Consider the following 23,213-nt stretch of genomic DNA (forward strand, 5'->3'; position numbering starts at 1 on the left):
TATACAGAGATGTAACATGGCACTTACAGAAGTGGATGTACCACCATATGCACCCTTTTTCATATGAAGGCAAACAAATGGTTTTCTTCTCTTGTGCTTTTATCAATCCTTTATAAAACCATTTTGGTATGCTCCATCTGATGGTATACGATAGCAAACGGGCAATGTGCTTTTAAAAAAAGTAGGGTACAGATAGAAGCAGGCCTGTGCAGACCATAGTCTACTAAACAGGTGGTGGGGGGTGGCTTACATTTTCCCCAAGATGGGTTATATTATATAATGAGAGCAGCGCCTCCAGAGGAGTGGATAATAATTTTATGTACACTGGATAGTGCAGTGGGACACTCAGCTGGTGCTAGGCCACCAAATGCCAGCAAAAACAAAGATAAGGGGACAGTCGGCAGAACAGTATCTTGTACAAAAGGAGTATTCAAGTGTGGGAAGAATTGGCGGTGCTGCCAGCACATTACGCATAAGAAGAAAGAAATTAATATAGAACAGGAAACTATTCATATTAGACAAAAAATGGACTGCGACACACAACAAGGTATTTATTTATTGGACTGTCCCTGCAAAAAGATACATTGGAAGAACTGAAAAATAAACTCAGAACCAGAATATCTGTGCAGTATTCCCGTCCATTGAGCTGGCGCGCATGCAGGATGATGCGGTCGGCCAAGATGCGTATTCATGCAATACTTCTGCTGTGATACATTCTGCCGTGCGTATTCCCGTGGCAATTAGAGCATGCCGCGGTTTCTTTCACACTGCGGAATTCCTGTTTTTTATGAATGAATACAGGTTACCATCGGCTTCCATGAACAATCACAAATGATTATGCAATGACTTTTCATTGATAGTACATTTGGGACGCACTCTGCGCTCCAATGCACATTCTAAGCCTAACGTGAACACGTTTTCATTTGCACATGCCTCCAGAAGTTGTGTTACTATTTAATTGATTGGCGTCCATCATGATTAGAATCCCGTAAGTTTCCTTTCACTATAAATAAGGTTGATGTATGTATATATGTAATGAACTTGACAAAGGCGGTTTTATGCCGAAACGCGTTGCTCCAATGAAGACGTATTAATTCTTGTAACGTGGAATTATACACTCGTACCTGAAGAGCGCGGAGAAACTTTTTTCCTTTCCAAGAAGATTTCCAAGATGGGTTGTCTACTCTTCATTGTAACCTGTTCACAGTCTCCATGCATCGCTCATAGATTACACAGATACTACATAAGCCCAGTCCATCACTCACAAAAACTCTGTGACTTTTTAAGTTGCTCTCTGATTGTCTGATAGCGAATTTGCAGAATACTTATGTCTGCATGCTCAACAGCCACAGATCGAGAAGTGAGAGAAATGCTGACACGGGACTCCTGCTCCTCCAAGTTGACCTCAGTTGTTTGTTTCCCTACCTAGATGGAAAGGAGAATTACTGTACAAGCAAGATACTCAGGGTTTGGCTTCATTCAGGTGAGCTCATACATGGCATGTTTTTACGCCCGACAGTATATACACGACCCTGGGAGGCTTTGGTTTTCAATGCATTTGTCCACATGGACGAATAAAAACGTTGCACTGTGAAAAATGGAACATATACGCACCGGCGTATATGCAGTGACCAAACAGATCGTTCTGGAACGATCGTTTGGCCAATATATGCCGGTGGGTCCAATAGACTCCTATGGGAGCAAGGGAAAAAAGGGAGGTGGAGGCATTTTAGCAGTGTCCCAATGCAGGGAAAAGCTTACAGGTGCCTCTATGTAGGCACTGCAAGGAATCCTGAGGAATTTTGCGGAGCGAATGTTTTCTGGGGTGCAACGTAACTCAGGACTTGATTGCCCATTCATGCGTTTTTACGACGTCAGCAGGTGAACGAAAAAATGCCTACGCTTGTGTGAAAGAGCCCTTTATTTGTAGACTATTTGTAAAAGAACTTCTTCATTTTGGATACACTGGAACAATAAAATAATGATTGTGAAAGTTAACACATCCCTTAATTCTACTCAGTGGTGGCAGCTTTCATACTTAAACCTGTATATCAATGTAACATAGCACAAAATAAAAAAAAAATCTACCGGTACAAAAGCATGCGAAACAAAGCCATATATGACACCAGGAAGGAGGTGGTTACATGTATTCATCTCAGCTGCATCTTATTACTTCTGCAATGAGAAGACTGAAAAGGGAAATCATCTCATCATGGTCATTTGGTTTTGCATTGCTTCATACCTGGTTCTTCACAGTAAGTATTTTATCTTGGGTTTCTTGCTTGTTCTTAAAGGTTAATGGGTCATGATGACAGGAAGGGTAGCTGTATAATTATTCCTAATTCAGTTAGGATTGTCACCCTAATGGCGCAGGTTCTTTTCACGAGTTTCAACTTTATATGATTTTTAAAGGGGAACTTCGCCTTTAATATTAGATCTATAGTCACCAGTTGTAAAATCCAGCTTCTTTGTAATATATAAAACACCATTTATGGGTTATTCCCATTTAAGACCGTGGTGGTCCTTTGTTAGGCTATACCATCAACGTCCAATTGGTGAGGTTATGGTAGCTGTTAGGTTGGTCCAGCAACTGCTACCCTGTTTTAGTGATTAGCGGAGATCAAAACATTTGGAACCCATTGAACAAATGATGACCTATCTCAGTGTTCCCCAACTCCAGTCCTCAGGGACCACTAACAGGTCATGTTTTCAGGATTCCCTCAGTGTTGCACAGGTGATGTAATTATAGTCAGTGCCTCAGATATTGCCACAGGTGTTCTTACTATAGGATATCCTGAAAACATGACCTGTTGGTGGTCCCTGAGGACTGGAGTTGGGGACCCCTGACCTATCTTATGGTCCTTTACCCGACAATTAGGCCATGCAAGAGGGACCAACAATCATACGAGGAATGAGCAAACTCTTGTTTGTCAGCCGATTGACTTGTGTATGTGAGCATAAAAACGTGTGCCGCATGGGGGTAAAGAGCGCTGACAGACATGCTCGTTGTTGGTCAGTGGCCGCTACCATGGACAGATTATCTGTCCGCGTAAATGGACCATTAGCCATGTGCCATCAGTGTCTTAAAGGAGCACAGTCATGACCTTTGAGCCTTATAAACTAGTTATGGGGCTGAAAGGTGATTGAACATGGAGTCTGGGGAGGTATCTTTCACATTCACTGAGCGCCCCGCTCCAGCGCTGTGTCCCTGTGAAGTCAGTGTGTGTCAGCATCTTGACTCTTTTTGCATGCACATTTCCCATTGATCTCTATCCTTCACAAACGTATCCCAGCAGGGATGTTATCATTAACCCTATTATAGTATTTGATTACTATCTAAGTGATCGTTGGGGGTCACAGCATTTGAACCCCCATTGACCAGGAAACTTTTACCTATTTTAGTGGTATGCCATCAGTGCCTTAAGTGTGAAAAATATTTGACTATGACTAAGTGATATTAAGATGTTAATAAATAGAGATGAGCGAGTATATTCGCTAAGGCACATTACTCGAGTGAGTAGTGCCTTAGCCGAGTATCTCCCCGCTCGTCTCTAAAGATTCGGGGGCCTGCGCGTGTGACAGGTGAGTTGCGGTGGGGAGCGAGGGGAGAGAGGGAGAGAGAGATCTCCCCTCCGTTCCCCCCCGCCTGCCGCCGAACCCAAATCGAACTCACAAAGTATTTACATCAGGACTCCAGTATGTAGTTAGAAGGATATTTCCATCATCCAATGATATGGATATCACAAGGATATTCTATAACATTATGATTGTAGGCAACCACCCTCTGGAGAATTACTGGACAATCAGGATACTCAGGGTTTGGCTTCATTCACACGAGCACACATATGGCATGTTTTTATGCCTGACCGTACATACACGACCATGTGAGGCATTGGTTTTCAATTCATTCGTTCACACAGGCGAATATACAGCATGTAAAAATGTTGCACCGTGAAAATACGCGCCGGCATATATATGGTGACCAAATAGATAGTTCTGGAATATACGCCAATGGGTCTTATAGACTCCTATGGGAGCAGGAAAAAAAAAGGAAGGGGGATGCATTTATGCAGCGTCCAATGCTCTGAAAAGCTTACAGGTGCCTCTATATAGGCATTGGAAGGCATCCCGAGGATTTTTGCAAAGCGAGGGTTTTCCAGGATGCGACATATTTTTTCGCTAACTGTGAAGGAGCCTGACTGGTAAGTATCTCTAAGGGCACCAGCAGTTGGATCCCCACTGATCAATGATATGCCATCAATAGTAGTGGTGGCAAAACTCCTTTAAAGTAATAGAACATAATCTGTCAGATCAATCAAAAGGTAGCCTACTTGTTGATGGTTTCTCAGTTACAGCACATAAAAATGAAATAAAGTTAAAAAAAAAAGTTGACAAAAGACAATGCAAAATTTATAACAAATGTGCTACAGTTTATATTTTATGCAGCCAATGTTAAAGTTGGCATTTCACTTTAATGTATACAACCAAATTTTTTTCATAGGTAGGAAATGGACTGTGATTATTCAGAATTTACATAGAAATATTATAATTTAGGGGGCAATAAAATGGTTTAAGTTGAATACAGCAATATGAAGCCAAACATTATCATAAATATCTTATTCTACAAGATTGCTTTTGCAGATTGTGCTTACACAAGCGCTAAAATTATTGCATTTTGTCTACCGTTAAGCCTTCCAACTTCCATAGAGGATAAATGATGGGAATCGCTGGATTTGACATGGGAGTCCTCCTCCCCTAAATTGCAGTCTAGTGACATGTTCTATAGTAGATAATGTTGACAAGTTGTATTCATGGACTTGTGGAGCAGCCGCTAAATCCTGTATACTGCATGCAAAAACAATCTGTTATCTGAATTTTCAAAACAAATTGTCAAACTTTAGATAACCTATAAGTCATGTAAAAATTTGCTAAGTTTGTGCAGAGTAGAATTGTCCAATAAGGGCTAATTAAAGCCTTATAATTCTATAACCAGCTTTAATGCAACCTCGTGCTATTTACAGAAGAGGAAATTCTCCTTCACTGACTTCAACCTATGTTAATGTAAGTTAAAGGAATTTTCCAGTTTTATACAAGAAAAGCTTAAAGGGGCCGTTGGGGACATTTTTCTGTATTCGGCTCCCTATTTTAAGAATAAGGGAACGTTTTAAATATTTGTTTAAAAAAGACAAAAACTCTTCCTCCAGAGACCTCATAGAACTGTAACCATTCAATCCTAGCATGGTCCATACATGATCACCTCATCCCAGTTTGTGCAATACACGGACAATGCACTGTGCAATGCTTCTAGCAGAGAATATTTGACTAATTTAGCATATTATGATGCACACAGGATCTTTTTCAGAGAGATTCTCTATGAATCCACCAAATGCGTCTGTGTAAAATAAGAAGCATACGCATAGATCATGCCCATCATGACATGGCAACCTTGGCATTGGCCACATAACAACCCTGACGCCATAGCTGCCATGTCTAAAAGTGGGTCTCTCTTTAACTACACCCAGATTTCCTAAATAGCATTATTAGCACAAAACGTCCATGCATACTCTATATGCCATATAGCTAAGGGTCCATTGCGACCTGCAGATTTCTCGTTTGAATGAGCGAATCATGTCGGTTCACTTGCTCAGCCTGTTTATACAAGCGGATACATCGCTGGGTCAATCAAAATTATCCACATGCACTATATTAGGGCTCCTACCCACTTGCAAAGCACAAACGTGTGATGCGTTTTTAACATTAGAAAGTCTCATTGACATTCGAGCTAAAAAAACGCAGCGTTAACAGCGTGAAAAAAACGAACGAGTAGTGAACGAGCCAACGATGATTTATTCCTGCATAAAATGAGCGACAAACAAAAAACAATTTATGATTCGTCACTCAGTTGTTGGTTGCGTTTACACTGAACAATTATCGCTCATTTTTGCTTGCTTGAACGATTTTTTTTGTCCGTGTAAAAGAGCTTTAAGCCTTTAAGGTTATTGTACTAGGCGTCACTGACTATGTTGTTTTACACTTATTTTGCATGTAAATTAACTATTAATTTTGTTAATTAATGAATTATTATGATTTTGCGCAATTCTAATATCTAATTTGTGTCTTCTCCCTTTCAGTTTCCTCTCATTGCTTCTGGTCTTTCATTGTGCAAATGAGAATAGGGCTGATCCCTCTGCACTGTGACAGCCCTTCAGATATTTGTAGACAGCTATTAAGTCTCCTCTAAGCCTTTTTTGCAAGCTAAACATTCACAGATACTTTAACTGTTCCTTGTAGGACATGGTTTGCAGACCGCTCACCATCTTGGTAACTCTTCTCTGAACTTGCTCCAGTTTGACTGTCTTTTTTTAAGATGGGGTGCCCAGAACTGGACACAGTATTCCAGATGAGGTCTGACTAAGAAAGAATAGAGGAGGATAATTACCTCACATCATCTAGACTCTATGCTTCTCTTAATACATCCCAGAATTGTGTTTGCCTTTTTGGCTGCTGCATCACATTGTTGAGTCATGTTCAGTCTATAATCTATTGGTATACCCAAGTCTTTTTCACATGTGCTGCTGCTTAGCCCAATTCCTCACATTCTTTTTTTTTTGCCCAGATGTAGGACTTTCTATTTCTCCTTGTTAAATACCCTTCTGTTAGTCGCTGCCAATTGTTCAAGTTTTTCTAGATCTTTTTGAATACTCCCTCTCTCTCTCTAGCTATCCCTCCTAGCTTTGTGTTGTCGGCAAATTTAATCAGTTTCCCATCAATTCCCTCCTCCAGATCATTTATAAAAATGTTGAACACTGGGTGTAGGGCAGAGCCTTGTGGCACCACACTTGATACATTCTTCCACTTGGATGTGCAGCCATTTATGACCACTATTTAAGTACGATCACTCGGCCAGTTGCGAATCCACCTAACAGTTGCCTTGTCAATCCCATATTTGGTCATTTTTTAAATAAGTATGCTATGAGATACTTTGTCAAATGCTTTACTAAAGTCAGTGTATATTATATCCACCGCATTTCCCTGATCAACCCAGTTGGTGATTCTGTATTAATTTAAGTTAGCTAAGTGTTCCCTCACTACCTCTCTCTCCTTATACATAACCTGCAATGTTTTATTCCCCCAATAGCATAGGGAAGATCAGTTGACGTTGAATCTACTTTCTGAGAGAAAACTGATACAAAATAGGAATTTAAAAGTTAGGCATTCTTACCAATTATCCATTTTCATCTTGTAAGCATCCAATAGCATCTTTGACTTTTCTTTTGCTTTTGACATACCCCAATATCCTTTTTTTATTGCTTTTGGCCTCTGTTGCAAGCCCCAATTCATTATCATCTTTAGCTTTTCTGACCCTTGCCCTACAGTTTCTGCAGACCACATTATATTCTTCTTTAGATATTCCCACCTCTTTCCATTTGATAAACATATTTTTCTTCGTTTTTAGCATGTGTGCAAGTTCTATGTTCATCCATCCTGATCTCTTTAAATGCTTCCCATTCTTCCTGCTTTTAGGGATTGTTGCCAATTGTGCTTTGAGAATCTCATTTTGCAATATTTCCCAACCTTCTTGGACATTTCTGTCCTTAAGAACATCCAGCTATTTGATTCTTCCTACCCTTTTTCTGAGTTCATTAAAATCTGCCTTTCTGAAATCCAACCTTGAGGTCTGAGTTCTCTCAGGTCTTCCACCCCGTTTTATCAAAAATTTAAGGATAGCATGATCACTGCCTCCTAAGGTCCCAGCCACCCTTACTTCTTCAGCCATTCCCTCCCTTTTGGTAAGAATTAGATCCAAGATAGCAGATCTCCTTGTTTTCTTTTCTACCTTTTGGAAGATAAAGTTGTCAGCAAGAGCAGATAAGAATTTGTTGGCTCCATTACTTTTACCTGAGAGAGATTCCCAAGAAATGTCTGGATAGTTAAAATCTCCCATGATCACTATGTTGTGCTTTTTTGAGAGCTTGGTCATCTGATGTAGAAAGAGTTCATCAATATCTTTTGCTTGTCCAGGCGGCCTATAGTAAATGCCTACAATGGTGTCCTTTCTGTTGTTCTCTCCTTGTATTCTTACCCAAACAGTTTCTACAGAACTCCCAAGCTCTGAAGCCTGAATCTCTGTGGAGATGAATGTTTTCCTAACATACAACACAATACCTTCTCCCGTTTTTGAAGTCTATTTCTTATAAATAAGTTGTATCCTTCAAGTCTTGTATTCCAATCATGTGTATCATTCCACCAAGTTTCCGTGATGCCTATGACATCATATTTCTCTTCCTGTGCCAGAAGCTCCAATTCTCCTTGTTTGTTTCCCATGCTCTGTACATTTGTGTAATAACATTTTATTTTGTCATCGGTGTCTCTTGCTCCTTCACTTGCCTTCTCATTTTCTCTGTTCTTTCTTTCCACTTCTAATAGCAAGATTCTCAAATGTATTAGCTGTCTAGTTTTACCTGGCCTTTCACTTCCCTTCCCATATTGTTCTAGTTTAAAGCTCTCCTAATGAGTGAAGCAAAGCGCCCACCAAATATATGCTTATCTGTTTTTATAAGGTACAACCAATCTTTAGCAAGCAGTCCATCATAAAAGTAATTCACTCCATGGTCTAGAAATCCAAATCTTTGCTGACAGCACCATCAATGTAGCCAGTTGTTCACCTCCAGAATCCTGTTCCATCTTCTTATTTCATGGCCATTCACTGGGAGGATGGATGAGAAGACCACCTGTGCTCCTAGTTCCTTCACCTTCTTTCCGAGGTCTTCAAAGTCTCTGCAGATAGTTGCAAGATCCTTTTTTGCAGTGTCATTTGTCTCTACATGTATTAGTAGGAATGGCTATTAGCCCATAGCTATATAAAATACCACAGTGCAGCAGAAAAAATAACCCCAGAAACCTCAAATATCACAATGCAACACAAAATATTGCTACAACAGTGCCAAACAAATACCACAGCTTAGCATAAAATGTTGCCTCAATAGCGCAGGACAGGAACCACAGTACAGCATAAAGTATCATCTCAGAAATGCCAAAAGAATACTGCAGTAGCACAAACTATCCTTCCAGCAGCAACAAATATTACAGGGTAACTGCACTAATACAGGTCCGCTATTATCTGTGCAGTTTCTACTGTGATGTGATGCCCGGCCCAGCAGAAATATGCCTGGCCCTGAAGATTACCAGTCCAGGCCTGATGGATAATAACACAAAACATTCCTCAAAAACAATTCAGAAGTTCCCTAGGACAAAGAAATGTATTCTTCAATGAACAAGTCATTCATCTGACTGCAACCTGATTCAGCATGTTTTCACTTACTGCAGACAAAGCTGAAGGCAGAAAAACCCACAAACAACCAGCAACTTAAGGCAGTAAGGGCCTGGCAAAGCACAGCAAAGAAGGATACTTAGCATGGCCACTGGCGTGGCCATAGGGGTTGCAGAAGTTAGAGATGTGACTGGAACCCTAAGCCTAAAGGCACTATTAGTTCGTCCATCACACTGCCGCTGACTATACCTTTGCTATGTGTAAGGACCCAGCATGGTCCAAAACATATTAGCTGTGCTTGACCTATCTGTGTTGGTTCATATGTAGAAATTCAATAAAGCCTTGGATTTTATCTTAATTTTGGAAGTTGGACGGATATATATATATATATATATATATATATATATATATATATATATATATATATATATATATATATATATATGTATTCAACGTTCTAGCTCATGCAGTGCAGCATCTGAGGAGCAGGCCCTCAGCCGAGGAGATAGCGGGGTAAACGAAGTAGCAACTTTGTCACAGGGCTCTCCTCTAAATGGCTGGCTAAGAACCCGACCTCGTTGCTAACCAGGGGACACCACGTTTAGTAACCTGGGTTACCTTAAGTTCCTGTTTTGTCACTGTGGTGCCAACGTTCCTTTACAAAAATATGTTCCTTGATTAGCAGCGGATTACCCAACTTGAATAAAGAGTAAACCACACACAAAGTATTTTTCCAACAAGAATCGGGAATGTTCGGTCTTGTTCTTTTACTTCAATGTCTTTTTCAATCAACAGAAGAATAACGTGTACTGAGCAACTTATACAGTATTAGATTAATTTTAGTACTAGGCTTACATTCCTTGCCTGTTTTCCTTTCACTTGTTCAGTTTGTGTTTCCCAAGGTATATACATCCACAGTCTCAGTTATCTGTTGAATCTCTCTCTCTTGGACGAAACTCTCTCAACTGGACGGACTCTAGACGTCTTTTATACTTGTGGTTACATCAGGCGGTCACTCACTGTTCTCAGCATGTCCTGGGTTCCAAAACCCTGAAAGGGCAAACTTCTTATAAACCCATCTCTTCTCAATCTCCATCGCTTGACCACTAATCACTCACTCTACACAACCTTCTTCCTTGACACTTCACTCCAGACTCATTACGTGCACGCTGACCAATATAGGACTAGACAAATCAATACATTTTCCAGATATCCCCAAACGTTAACCTTTTCATGCCTGGAAGTACTAATACACATATTACTGACTCATACCACATTCATAACAATGACATAAGACATACATAAAACATGCATTCTACAGTGCTGGAGGGGCCCCAAAGTCTGGGCCACTACACTCACGCAGAACGGCACATGGCAGTGTGTGCATCCTGACTCCTCCTCCCAGCCTCCATTTCTCTGGTTCCTCAAGTTCATGATGCACACACTGCTGGGTACTGCTCTGTATAAGGAAGAAGGGCATTAAAGGGGTTGTACAAGAATTTCAAATTATACTACAGACTGGTGGGAGCCTCACTACTGAGACTACCGCCGATTTCAATAACTGGGATCCCATGTTCCCCATTCTCCTCATTGCAGGGTTACTGCACCTCCTGCAGTGAGGAGGAGACTGAATGGAGCGCACCAGCGCTTCATTCACTTTTAATGGGACTGACGAGATACCCAAGTGGCACCTGCTTGGGTATTTCCATCAACCCCATTGAAATTAATATAATGGTGACCGTATATGCTTGGTCAGCACTCCCTTCATACTGACATCACTGCAGTGGGAGAAGCGACCCCTGCAGTGACAGGAGAATAGAACACTAGAGTCAAGACCCCCACCAATCTGCAAGTTATTCCCTATCCTACGAATAGTGTTTAATCTCAAATTCTGGCACAACCCCTTTAAGGGTGCATTCACACGTTGCGGAAACACTGTGGATTTGTTGCAGAATTTCTGCAGCAAAACCACAGGTTAGAGGTACAGTACAGTTACAGCAAAAATCCACAGTGTTTTCCCCCTCTACACGTGAACAGGATTTGCTTTAATCCCATTGACTTTAATAGTAAATGTTTCCGCTGTGGAAAAAATGCAGTGTTTCCGCAACATGTGAACTCACCCTAAAGGTACAAAAGTTACAGTCAAACTGTAGGAGGCACAGAGGGACGACTATTGCACTGTGCAGGAAGGGTAGGCATAGGGTGTGCACTATTGCACTCTGAAGGCACAGGAGGACCACTGTTACACTGTAAGGCATTATAACTTTGTCAGGGGTGGGGGGGATAAAGGTAGCTTATTACCCAATTTAGGGCACAACTTGAGTATTATGTGTAGGAGCACAAACTGAGCAGCTGTTACTGTGTGGGGCACAAAAGAAGGCACTACTACTGTGAGGCATAAGATAGGCATTATTTTGTGGTAGAAATAATGGGGGAATTATTATTGTGCAGGGGAGTGAACTGAGCTACTGCATGTTATTAACGTTGTCTAATAGATATGCCAACCCTGATGTATGGATTCTTTTTGTGGAAGGACAAGGCATATTTGGGGATTATGCTCCTGATCTTTTAAGACCCCAGCAATGATCCTGCATCACTTTAGAGACTTAGTGATGCAACTGAAGGGTCATGGCCGTTAAGTGAAAGAAAATTGCTCCAGGGGGGTCCCAGGCTGAACGTTTGCTCCAGAGCTTATGAGCCTGGTAACAACCATGCATTCCAGACTTCTGGCAATCATTGACTACAAAGTATTGCATCCATACTTATGATTGTTTTAGTTTGTCCAATAACTTTTGAACACTTGAAAATGGTGGGACTGTAGCAAAAAAATTCCTAAACTGTTAAAGGAATAATTTTGTTTAACCCCTTTAATTAAAGCTGAAAGTCTTGACTTCAATCACATATTGATGGTTTTGTTTCAAATACATTGTGGTGATCATCAGAGGCTGAGTTATGAAAACTGCGCCTCAACCATATTATATGGCCACCATGTAATGCTACTAATATACAGCTGGCAATGGCTTTCCCTGGCAAAAGCAGCTATTTTCTGGGGGTTTGAGTTTTGCGGGTGGTGGTGTGCGACTCAAGTTTCAGGATACGATGCAGAACACAGAGTTACTAAAATAGAAACTTTTATTACAACTGATAAACTGCAAAGGAGAACGGTTATGCAGTTCCCAAAAACAGAGAAATCGCATAAATGTTATGTTATCGTTAGTTGAATCTGACTAGCACTAATCTGCAATGATAATGACTACTATATGCATTCCGTAGAATAACAATTATTAGTTACAATATCAGCAATGTACGCTAGTGATAGAACAGAAAGAACTCGAACAATAATTGGTAAATTAGTAATCATAGATCTTCGCACACAGTCCTAAATAACCAAAAAAGTGTCCCCAACTAGCTGATTTGTTGTAAATTCTTAAGGCAATAACCCAAAAATCCCAGATTTGTTTCCAGTAAAGTCTCAGTCCTTACACTACATACTTGAGCGGTGAAGTTTAATATCTCACAGATCAGTGTTATGCAACTATATGGCCCTCATAATCCCTAGCAGTCACTACATATGTACACACATTAAGGTTTTATTGATGCCGACCTCACTTACGATCCATTACTGATCCTTGATGTTCTCCTAAGTAACTTGATTCGTGAATTGCACAGCGTAGTTCTGAACTCTATCAGCAGCATTTTGGCAGCCCTTTAAACTCTGTTGCAGGATCAGATGGTTATCTGTAGCAGTCTGTGGAGTCCTAATGCTCTCCACTGTCCTGCTTAAAAGCACTGGACCAGGGCACTCTGCTTCTTACAGCACTACCAATATCTGCTGACTTTTGCCCAGCAGCACCTGGCCCACACAGTCTGCACCTCCTCCTGTGATGCAGCTCACACTGTTCTGTCTCAGGTCCCTAGTAACTTTTAGGACCTTGCTGAGGGATGGGACCTCCCTTTGCTGTGTCTAGTAAATTCCAGGACTATTCTCATCTGAATAGAGTGTTGCTCTGGGTGCAGCTCAAAGCTACTGTAGACTGTAAGGAGGAGAGCAAGCAACGCTTCCCCCTTACACACAAGGAGCAGAAACTGTAATGCCTTTTAAGGTTGGGAGAAACCCTTGGACAAAATATTTGGTGGAGTCCCGATGACACCTCTGAGATGTAGACCCCATGTGGTTCCTTCTTCCAACCACATATAGGACATGTTGCCACATATGCATGTATCCACTTTCTAGTAACTCTTCTCTTAGACTTTTATGGAGAGACTTACATGCATCTGTGCTCATCTCTCCATCTCTTACAGGTGGGGTAGGACATCAGGGGACTCCTGATTTTCTGAAGCATGTAGATCCACATTATGTATATAAATGTAAACTGTCAGGGAAATTATCTAAATAATGCTGGACATCATAGTGAACTTTTTAGAGGTCATGTGAAACTACAATTTTGTAGTTTGACCTGGAAGGTCAAGGGAAGTGAGTGAGGGTGGCAGTGGGCCCTAAGCTGTTGATGGCCGTGGGGCACATGCTTCTTTGACCATGTTTATAGAGACCTCTGCTGTGCTTACCTTTGTGAACTGAAACCTGAGTCTGATATTCACACTGATATTACTTCATTATCACTTTTCTTTTATTATGCAGGTATGGCCTTAGGAAAAATAAATATTACACAAGATCCAAATATCTTAACTATATCTAATGGGGACGCTGCAAGAATAAGCTGCCAGTGGAATAAAGAAAATATTCAACGGGTCAGATTTCAATGGAGAAAGCATATTTCAAGCACTGGAGAAGACAATGGGACCTTGTTATGTAGGGTTCTGGTGACTGAGCAAAATAGGACTCAAGAAGTGAGAGATAACACAAGGACTTGCAATGTGACCAATAATACTGCACTGCTGACCATAGACGCAGTCACACAGGAGGATGATGGACTGTATATCTGTGAGGTTATCATTGAAATACCATCACTGATGAAAGCGAGAGGGAATGGAACTCAATTATATGTCCAGGAAGTTAATAGTGGTAAGGAAGATAATACTAGTAAGTAGACATAATTTACCTATAAATATGGACAATATTCCCTTTGAGGACTTATGGATGTCATAGAAGGGGTTAACCTGCACTGCAAGACTACATTTCCTGTGCAGTGTTAGTGGCATGGAGCTTCCCCAAATGATAACAGGGGATTGGTTATAGATGCCAGAGTTGCAGTGATCAGCTAGTCACTCGAGTAGTTTAATTCTAAAAAGGGGTTGCCATGATGATATGACACTTTTAAAGAGTTATTCCCATATTAGAGATCCATGACATATCTACAGAATATGCCATAAAAGTGTAATCGCTTATGCCTCGTGTTCAGATTTAACCCCTTAAGGACCAAGCACGGTAAATTTACGGTGTCTAGTTCTCGGCTTTAATCCTGCCCAATAGCAGATGTATGGTGTGGGATTAAAGCCTCTGCTCCTGCAATCAAGCAGGAGCAGGTTGGGTCCTCAGCTGTTAGTGACAGCTGAGAACCCGAAGGAGAAGGGAGAAGTCTTTTTTTTTTTTTTTAAGTTAAATAGTTTATTTTTTACCAGTTGTTGAAAAATGTGTGCTGCAAAATCCAGTGTCATCTGCTCCTCCGATAATCTTATGGAAAGCATTTCAATCACTTGCAAAGATATTTCCCAAATAAAAGATTACAGGCAAACTAGGAGATATAAAAATGCACAACTACATTTCAAAAAGGTGCATGTCAATCTTAAAAGTTTCTTGCCAAGACCAGAATTGAAAGTAAAAGGGGTAAATTATGGATTAAATTGGGAGCTGTTGAGGCAGAGCAGAAACCTTAAATATGGACGAGTCACAAGAAAACACTTCTCTGGGGTAGTTCAGTGTATGCACGTTACACTGTGGAGCAAATACAATGCACCTTAGCTCAAATCCAAGAATTGTAAACCAGCATACAAATGTACGATACATTCACACTGCTTCTCACTCTCACACAAGAAAGGAAAATAAAACTATTCTACCAAATGTTAGAAGATGCTAAGTTTCAGCAGAATATGGGTGGTTCTTTTTCCATGACCGTATGCAATATTGATTTTCTGCTCTTAAAACTGGAAAATTCATTGAAATTTCATGTAAGACAAGGTTAAGCAAATAAGTTTGCATTAGTGTGCAGTTGCCCATGCAACTAATAAATACTCCAATCCAAATGAAACATTGTAACTTCAGCACCTTGTCACATCAACATTCACTTTACAATAGCCTGTCAGCATCAAGTGAAGAATAAAAACCCTCTTATATTCACTTTCAGTCATATTGTTAAGCTAAATAAAAACAAGCCAATAATATAGCGAGTCCACCTCGATCTCCTTATGGTAGAAGTCCTCGATTGTCAGGTCGTACTTATCAATGAACGTTCCGGTCACGAACTGCATGGTCAGAGCCGACTTGCTGACCCGCCACTCCCCAGGACAACCACCTTATACTCGCGCATCGTCCTCCTCCACTCCCCGACGGCATACACTGCTCCTCACCACCACCACGCTGCTGCTCCTCCGCTTCTTGATTCATCGTCACCGCTGCCCCTCTGCAGCAGCTTCCCGAGGCATGGAAGGGAGGCCGGCTGCTTGGCCCAGTACTTGGAGACCTGCCCCCCTCTACCTCCTGTGCCCACTGAGCACTGTTTTTCGCTTGCTGCCCCCCGGCGTATCGAGGGAGAAGCATTTTTTAACCCCTTTTGGCTTCTCCTTTCCCAGTACACAGCGCTCAATGAGTGTGATGTACTAAGAAGTGAAAGTGGAAGTGTTTCTTCTCCTACGCGACCCAGCGATCACATGACCACCGGAGCCCCCTGTTACAGCAGAGCTGCAGGGTCATTTCAGGCCCTGATCAGCTCTGCCAGTGACTACTGTCACTACACAGGAATGTTTTCCCCTATAACTGGGCCTCCTATGGATGCCCCAGCTACAGTGGGAAAGTGTCAAATAAAAAAAGAAAAAGACTATATAAATGAACCTCAGAGGTCTTTTAGAACATCATGGGGGACATAGATGATAAAAAAAATAGTTACGAAAATAAGTTTAAAAAAATGACAGAATAAAGTAAAAATATATGCATAAAAAAAAGAAAATCACCCAAAGCCGACACCAACCAAAACTGTCGCCGTTTGCGCCTTGTTATCCAAAACTATACATATTATTATATATCAAAACATCCAAAACAAAATGATGAACCTATTCCAATACCTTTAGCGTAAATTAACGAATTTAAAAAAAAGCAACTATAACTGTTAAATCTTTGGGTTTTTTTTACCTTTTTACCCCCAATTAAAACAAAAAAAACTGAAAAAATTCAGTGAAGAAAGATGTGAATGTATAGCCCTGTATGTCATGGAAAATAAACACAGCAAAAATAATTTTGGCTGCTAGGTCTCGTGCCAGGGGAAGTGGGTGCTATAGCATTACATCATACTGCAGGAGTTATCAAAGCATCGCATGTTGTAATACCCCAGAGGGGCTTAAAAAAAGTGAAAGTGATATCAATAAAGTTTTATTAATTGTAAAAAAAAAAGTAATAAAAGTTTAAATCACCTCCCTTTTGCCATATCTATAATGTAAAAAAATCACAGCGTCCGTAAAAGTCCGAACTATCAAAGTAGCTCATTATTTACCATGCATAGTGAACGTCGTCCGAAAAAACCCCCCAAAAAACGCCAAAAATGCATTAGTTACCTCGCCTCCCAGGAAAAGCGCAACAAAAAGCGATCAAAAAGTCGTATGTATTCCGAATTGGTACTAACGGAAACTACAGGACATCCCACAAAACATGAGCCCTCGCTCAACTACGTCGACAGAAAAATAAAAAAGTTATTGCGCACAGTAAATGGCTGCAGAAAATAACTTTAAAAAATTAAATGTCTTTGAAAAAGAGTAGTACAGTAAAAAAAAAAAAAAACTATACAAGTTTGGTATTGTAGCAATCACACTGACTCATAGAATAAAGTTGTCATGTCGTTTTTGTTGCAGTTTGTGCGCCATAGAAACAAGACGCACTGAAAGATGGCGGAATGTTTTTTTTTTTTTCATTTTACTCCACTTAGAATTTTTTTAAGTTTTTCAGTACATTAAATGGTACCGTATATACCGGCGTATAAGGCGACGGGGCGTATAAGACGACCCCCCAACTTTCACCTTATACGCTGGTATTACAGTGGAGAAAAAAAAAATCAGTACTCACCTCCCCCGGCGTTCTGTCGCGCTCCGGCAGGATGTCGCTCGCTCCTCGTCCCAAGCGCAGCATTGCTTTCTGAATGCGGGGCTTGAAATCCCCGCATCCAGAAAGCTAATACACACGCCGTCAGCCAGTTACATCCATTCAATGACATCATTGAATGGCTGTGATTGGCTAAAACACACGTGGCTTCAGCCAATCACACTATTCAATGACATCATTGAATGGGTGTGATTGCTAACACACGTGCGCCTTCAGCCAATCACAGCCATTCAATGATGTCATTGAATAGTGTGATTGGCTGAAGCCACGTGTGTTTTAGCCAATCACAGCCATTCAATGCTGTCATTGACTGGCTGACGGCGTGTGTATTAGCTTTCTGGAAGCGGGGATTTCAAGCCCCGCATTCAGAAAGCAATGCTGCGCCGGGGACGAGGAGCGAGCGACATCCTGCAGGAGCGCGACAGAACGCCGGGGGAGGTGAGTAATGATTTTTTTTTTTACACTTTTTTTTTTTGTATTACCGGCGCATAAGACGACCCCCGACTTCAGAGCAGATTTTTCGGGGTTCAAAAGTCGTCTTATACGCCGGTATATACGGTACATTAAATAGCACCACTGAAAAATACAACTCGGCCCATAAAAAACAAGCCCTGATACAGCGACGTCAATGAATAAATAAAGGAGTTAGACTATTCGCAGACACAGGAGAGTCTATAGTATCACTATTTGAGCCCTTCGCAGATATAGACTAAAACAGTAAATCTTTATTAGGATCCTTTAAAAAACATGTATGGGCTAACTACACAAACAAAACATAAAGACAAAAGGATACTTGATATCCTTTCCAAACATCAAGTCTCTTATATTTTATCACAAGACTCCTAGGCACCCAGAGGATAGATGTATAGCTGGGTAGCCGTATGATAGATACACGTAGGTACAGTGCAGAAGTCAGTTGGTATAGTAGAAGAGCAACTGTATAGTTGACAATTAAGAAAAAGTCACTTCATAGATTGGAGAGAGAGGCCATTCTAATGGTGTTTAGAAGTGTAGTCATGTAATTCATAACTTAAGATTGTCACTCCATGAGTCAGAGATTCAGTAAGCTCGACACGTTTCCCCACTGAAGGTGGTTCATCAGGAGCAAAAATGCAAGAACGACTATTTATGCTAATATTTTGGTCCTTACCCTGCAAGGACTGCATGATGGGAAAGACCACTTGATGATGGCAAGAATTTAATTGACTTCCGAGAGTTATGGGCTAAGGCGCATCCGGCGCATCAGGTTCAATGTCATGCAATTTTTCAACACTAAGGAGCTTAGATGGGGCTCATTTACGTCACGGGTCTCTTTTTGACCAGTATATAGGTCTCTCTAGGATATTGTGAGTATGATAGTCACAATAGTCTTAGTGACTATCATACTCACAATATCCTAGAGAGACCTATATACTGGTCAAAAAGAGACCCGTGACGTAAATGAGCCCCATCTAAGCTCCTTAGTGTTGAAAAATTGCATGACATTGAACCTGATGCGCCGGATGCGCCTTAGCCCATAACTCTCGGAAGTCAATTAAATTCTTGCCATCATCAAGTGGTCTTTCCCATCATGCAGTCCTTGCAGGGTAAGGACCAAAATATTAGCATAAATAGTCGTTCTTGCATTTTTGCTCCTGATGAACCACCTTCAGTGGGGAAACGTGTCGAGCTTACTGAATCTCTGACTCATGGAGTGACAATCTTAAGTTATGAATTACATGACTACACTTCTAAACACCATTAGAATGGCCTCTCTCTCCAATCTATGAAGTGACTTTTTCTTAATTGTCAACTATACAGTTGCTCTTCTACTATACCAACTGACTTCTGCACTGTACCTACGTGTATCTATCATACGGCTACCCAGCTATACATCTATCCTCTGGGTGCCTAGGAGTCTTGTGATAAAATATAAGAGACTTGATGTTTGGAAAGGATATCTAGTATCCTTCTGTCTTTATGTTTTGTTTGTGTAGATAGCCCATACATGTTTTTTAAAGGATCCTAATAAAGGAGTTACCATTTTTTTAAAGGGGGGAGAAAAAAACGAAAACAGAAAAAAAGGGGCTGCGTCATTAAGGGGTTAAACTGCACGTTGACAAAGAAGGAAGAAAAATATTAGGAGTCTTTAATTGCAGCGATAAACAAGATATTATATATATATATATATATATATATATATATATATATATATATATATATATATATATATGTTCGATCCCCACATGCGTCAGGTAGCCGGCTTAAGGTTGACTCAGCCTTCCATCCTTCCGAGGTCGGTAAAATGAGAACCCAGCTTGGTGGGGGGTAATTAAGTAATAATTACCTGAAAGCGCTGCGTAATAAGTTGGCGCTATACAAATACCAAGATTTATTTATTTTATATGTGTGTGTGTGTGTGTGTGTGAAAGCCCTCACTGAGTGACTGACTCGCCACTAAATCTCTAACTTCCCAATGCTAAGTGCAAAAGTAAGTGGACCACTATGTAATGTACCTAATCTAATTCTCTAAGTTCCCGCTGTTGTACAAACCTGAAATTTGACATGAGCATCCTATAGATACTAAATAGGAAAAGTAAATGGGTCTCAACACGGTTATTCAATGCTAAGTGCAAAAGTAAGTGACCCCCTATGTTATGTAACTTCCCGTTGTCGTACAAGCGTGAAATTTGGCACAACCATCCTTTAGGTCCTAAATAGGAAGAGTAAAGGGGTCACAACTTGATTATTAAATTCTAAGTGCAAAAGTAGAAACCCCCTATGTAATGTAACTAATATCACACATGAAATTTGCCACATCCATTCTTTACATCCTAAATAAGAAAAGTAAAGGGGTCGCAACTTCAACGATCAATTCTAAGTGTGAAAAAAATCTGTGATACATGAGATAGTTCTTTTCTCAGAAACATAAAATCCTAGGGAAATGATTTGTATACTGAGAAGAATCTACCTCACCTCTATGTGTATATACTGAGGACAATATTGCTCCTATATGTGTATATACTGAGGACAATATTGCTCCTATGTGTATATACTAAGAAGAATCTAAGTGACCACTGTGTGCATTTACTGAGCAGAATAAAGCGGCCATGAACTGCAGACATGGAGCATGCCTTTAAGGCTAAGAAGTGGCTGCAACTTCCATTTGAGGGTAAATTTGAATAAAAAGGGGTGTTACCTCTAAGGGTAAAAAGTGAGGAGAGCGGAAGGGGTGGCACATTCTGCAGATGGACATCGGTACATGCAGTCTGAGGAGAATCTAACGCTCCTCTCGTGTATACAGATTTTATTCCTCGGTTCTTCTAAAGTAACCATGACATCATAAAACTTTCTATGCCAACAACATGTAAACACCTGTATCAAAGTAACTTGGGCAAAGCCCGGTATATCAACTAGTATATATCTGAAAGCGTGAAAAAGTTGCAAAAATATAAAAACATATCAATTTGGTATTGGTGTAATCATACTGGCCTTCAGAAGTAGTTTTACATATTATTTATACTGCACGGTGAACGTCGTTAAAAAAAAAAAAGCATGCCAGAATTGCGAATTTTGTTAATGTTGCCTCTAGAAAAAACTGGAATAAAAAGCAATCAAAATGTTATACATTCCCCAAAATTGGATAAATGAAGACAAGAGTTCATCCTGCAAAAAGCAAGCCCTCATAGAGCTCAATCGATTCAAAAATAACAATGCCATGGCTCTTAGAATACGGTGGCACAAAGGCAAATCTTTAAATAGGGGAAAAAAAGTGTTTGTGTACAAAAGTAGCAAAACACACACACACAAAAAAAACTGTATAAACTTGATATCGCCAGAATCGTGCTAACCGAGAAAATAATGTTAAATCGCATTATTTATTTTATACACTGAACACCATAGAAATAAAAAAAAAATGGCAGAATTTTTTTCCCCAAATCCCCCTTATAATGTACTGCATAACTTTTATTACATTTTTTTCTATGTACCCCAAAATGATGCCATTAAAAAATACAACTTCTCCTACAAAAATCAAGTCTTTATATGGCTATGCGATGGAAAAGTTTTTAAAAGTTATGGCTCCAGGAATGTAACAATGAAACAAAGCTGAAAAATTAGTTGGTCATTAAGGTGTAAACAGGCTTTGTCATTTAGGGGTTAAAGTAATGGTCTGCTCATATGAGGCTTCAGGGCCCATGTTCAACAACAAACGCGGAATCCTTTACAGCTATGCTGTGTAGTATAGTGGTTGATGCAGGAGGTGCAGAGTCACACTAAGGCTGGATTCAGACGAACGTATATTGGCTGGGTTTTCACGTCCAGCCGATATACGTCGTCTCTCTCTGCAGGGGGAAGAGCCTGGAAGGGCCAGGAGCAGTGCTCTGAGCTCCCGCCCCCTCTCTGCCTTCTCTCCGCCCCTCTGCACTATTTGCAATGAGGAGAGGCGGGATGGGGCGGGACTAATTTGCGGAACTTAGCCTCACCCTGTCCCGCCTCCTTTCATTGCAAATAGTGCAGAGGGGTGGAGAGGAGGAAGAGAGGGGCGGGAGCTCAGTTCCTGCTCCTGGCTCTTCCATTCCCCCCCCCCCCCCCATAGATGAGGACACCGTATATCGGCTCGGCGTGAAAATCAAGCCGATATACGGTCGTCTGAATCCAGCCTAAGGATGATGAGTTCTATATAAAATGAGGCCCTCTCTGGCTCCTGCTCAGACACAAATGCTCTAGAGATGAATGTAAAAAGAGTTTCACCATATGTATATTAGAATGTGAAAATGTAATTCTTCAATTAATCACACCATGCTTCAGTTTTAACTCTAGATATCAGATTGTGGTACCTGACTATCCTTCTCATTATTCCCATACTGATAAGTGTGTGCTGCTATTACTGCAAGAGGAAGAAGGAACAAGGTAACTAACCATAAAATACAAATATAAAATATCAACTTAATCTTCATCTTTTCCACTTTAAATTGCTTTTTGTAACCTAAATATATCCAAAACTTTGTGCGACATATTTGTTATAATTGTCAGAATGTTTTTTTTATGCACAGCTTCAAAACTTTTACATAGACATTAGACAATCAAAATTATGACTCCCTGCAGCCACCACTAGGGGGAGGTAAGGAGCTTATTGCATATTACTTCTAACCCAATAATAAAGCAGTGTAAAGTAAGCTCCTCCTAGTGGTGGCTGCAGGGAGAGAGACAGGGGATTTGAAACTCTGTATCACAGATGTAAGGTCCAGATTATTCTAAAGGTATATTAAGAAACGACTCAGCACAGAATATTGGATTTAAAAATGACATGGTGTTAAAAGGTAAACATTGCCTTTAAAGGGATTATCTCATAAAAGGGGTTTGTTTTGTACCATCTTCTGTTTCAACCACAGGGGTGATAGTCTGATGGGGCGTACGGACAGGTGTTGTTTTTAGGAGACAAGCCCTTTAAGGGGGTATTCTGCGACTTTTTAAAATCTTTTCTACTGATGGCTGACAGATCATCAATAGTTGATCGTCTGGGACCCGCCACTGATATCTCCGGTGATCAGCTGATTCCTGTGGCTGCTGTAACTGCAGTCAATGCCAGAAGCAGAAAGTATTGACTATAACACAGCAGCCTTTGTTAGTATTGCAGGCATAGCTTCCGTTGAATTCAGTTGGAGCTGTGCTGTAGTACCAACTCAGGCCACTGCACTA

General features: G+C 40.6%; 1 protein-coding gene across 2 annotated transcripts in view; it reads left to right on the forward strand.

The window, feature by feature from the left end:
- Nucleotides 1-2,193: 2,193 nt before the first annotated feature.
- The window catches only part of LOC136573354 (cytotoxic T-lymphocyte protein 4-like), a 28,169-nt gene continuing 7,149 nt past the window's right edge, over nt 2,194-23,213 (forward strand). Inside the window, exons 1-3 of one of the 2 annotated variants that reach the window (XM_066574646.1) lie at nt 2,194-2,255; nt 13,911-14,312; nt 22,323-22,424. In XM_066574646.1, coding sequence (XP_066430743.1) covers nt 2,213-2,255; nt 13,911-14,312; nt 22,323-22,424 — 547 coding nt within the window. In that variant the 5' untranslated portion in view covers nt 2,194-2,212. The remainder of the gene's footprint in view (nt 2,256-13,910; nt 14,313-22,322; nt 22,425-23,213) is intronic. The other variant, XM_066574647.1, reaches the window with a different exon arrangement.

This window comes from Eleutherodactylus coqui, chromosome 7 (genome assembly GCF_035609145.1).
Source record: "Eleutherodactylus coqui strain aEleCoq1 chromosome 7, aEleCoq1.hap1, whole genome shotgun sequence".
Taxonomy (NCBI): Eukaryota; Metazoa; Chordata; class Amphibia; order Anura; family Eleutherodactylidae; genus Eleutherodactylus; species Eleutherodactylus coqui.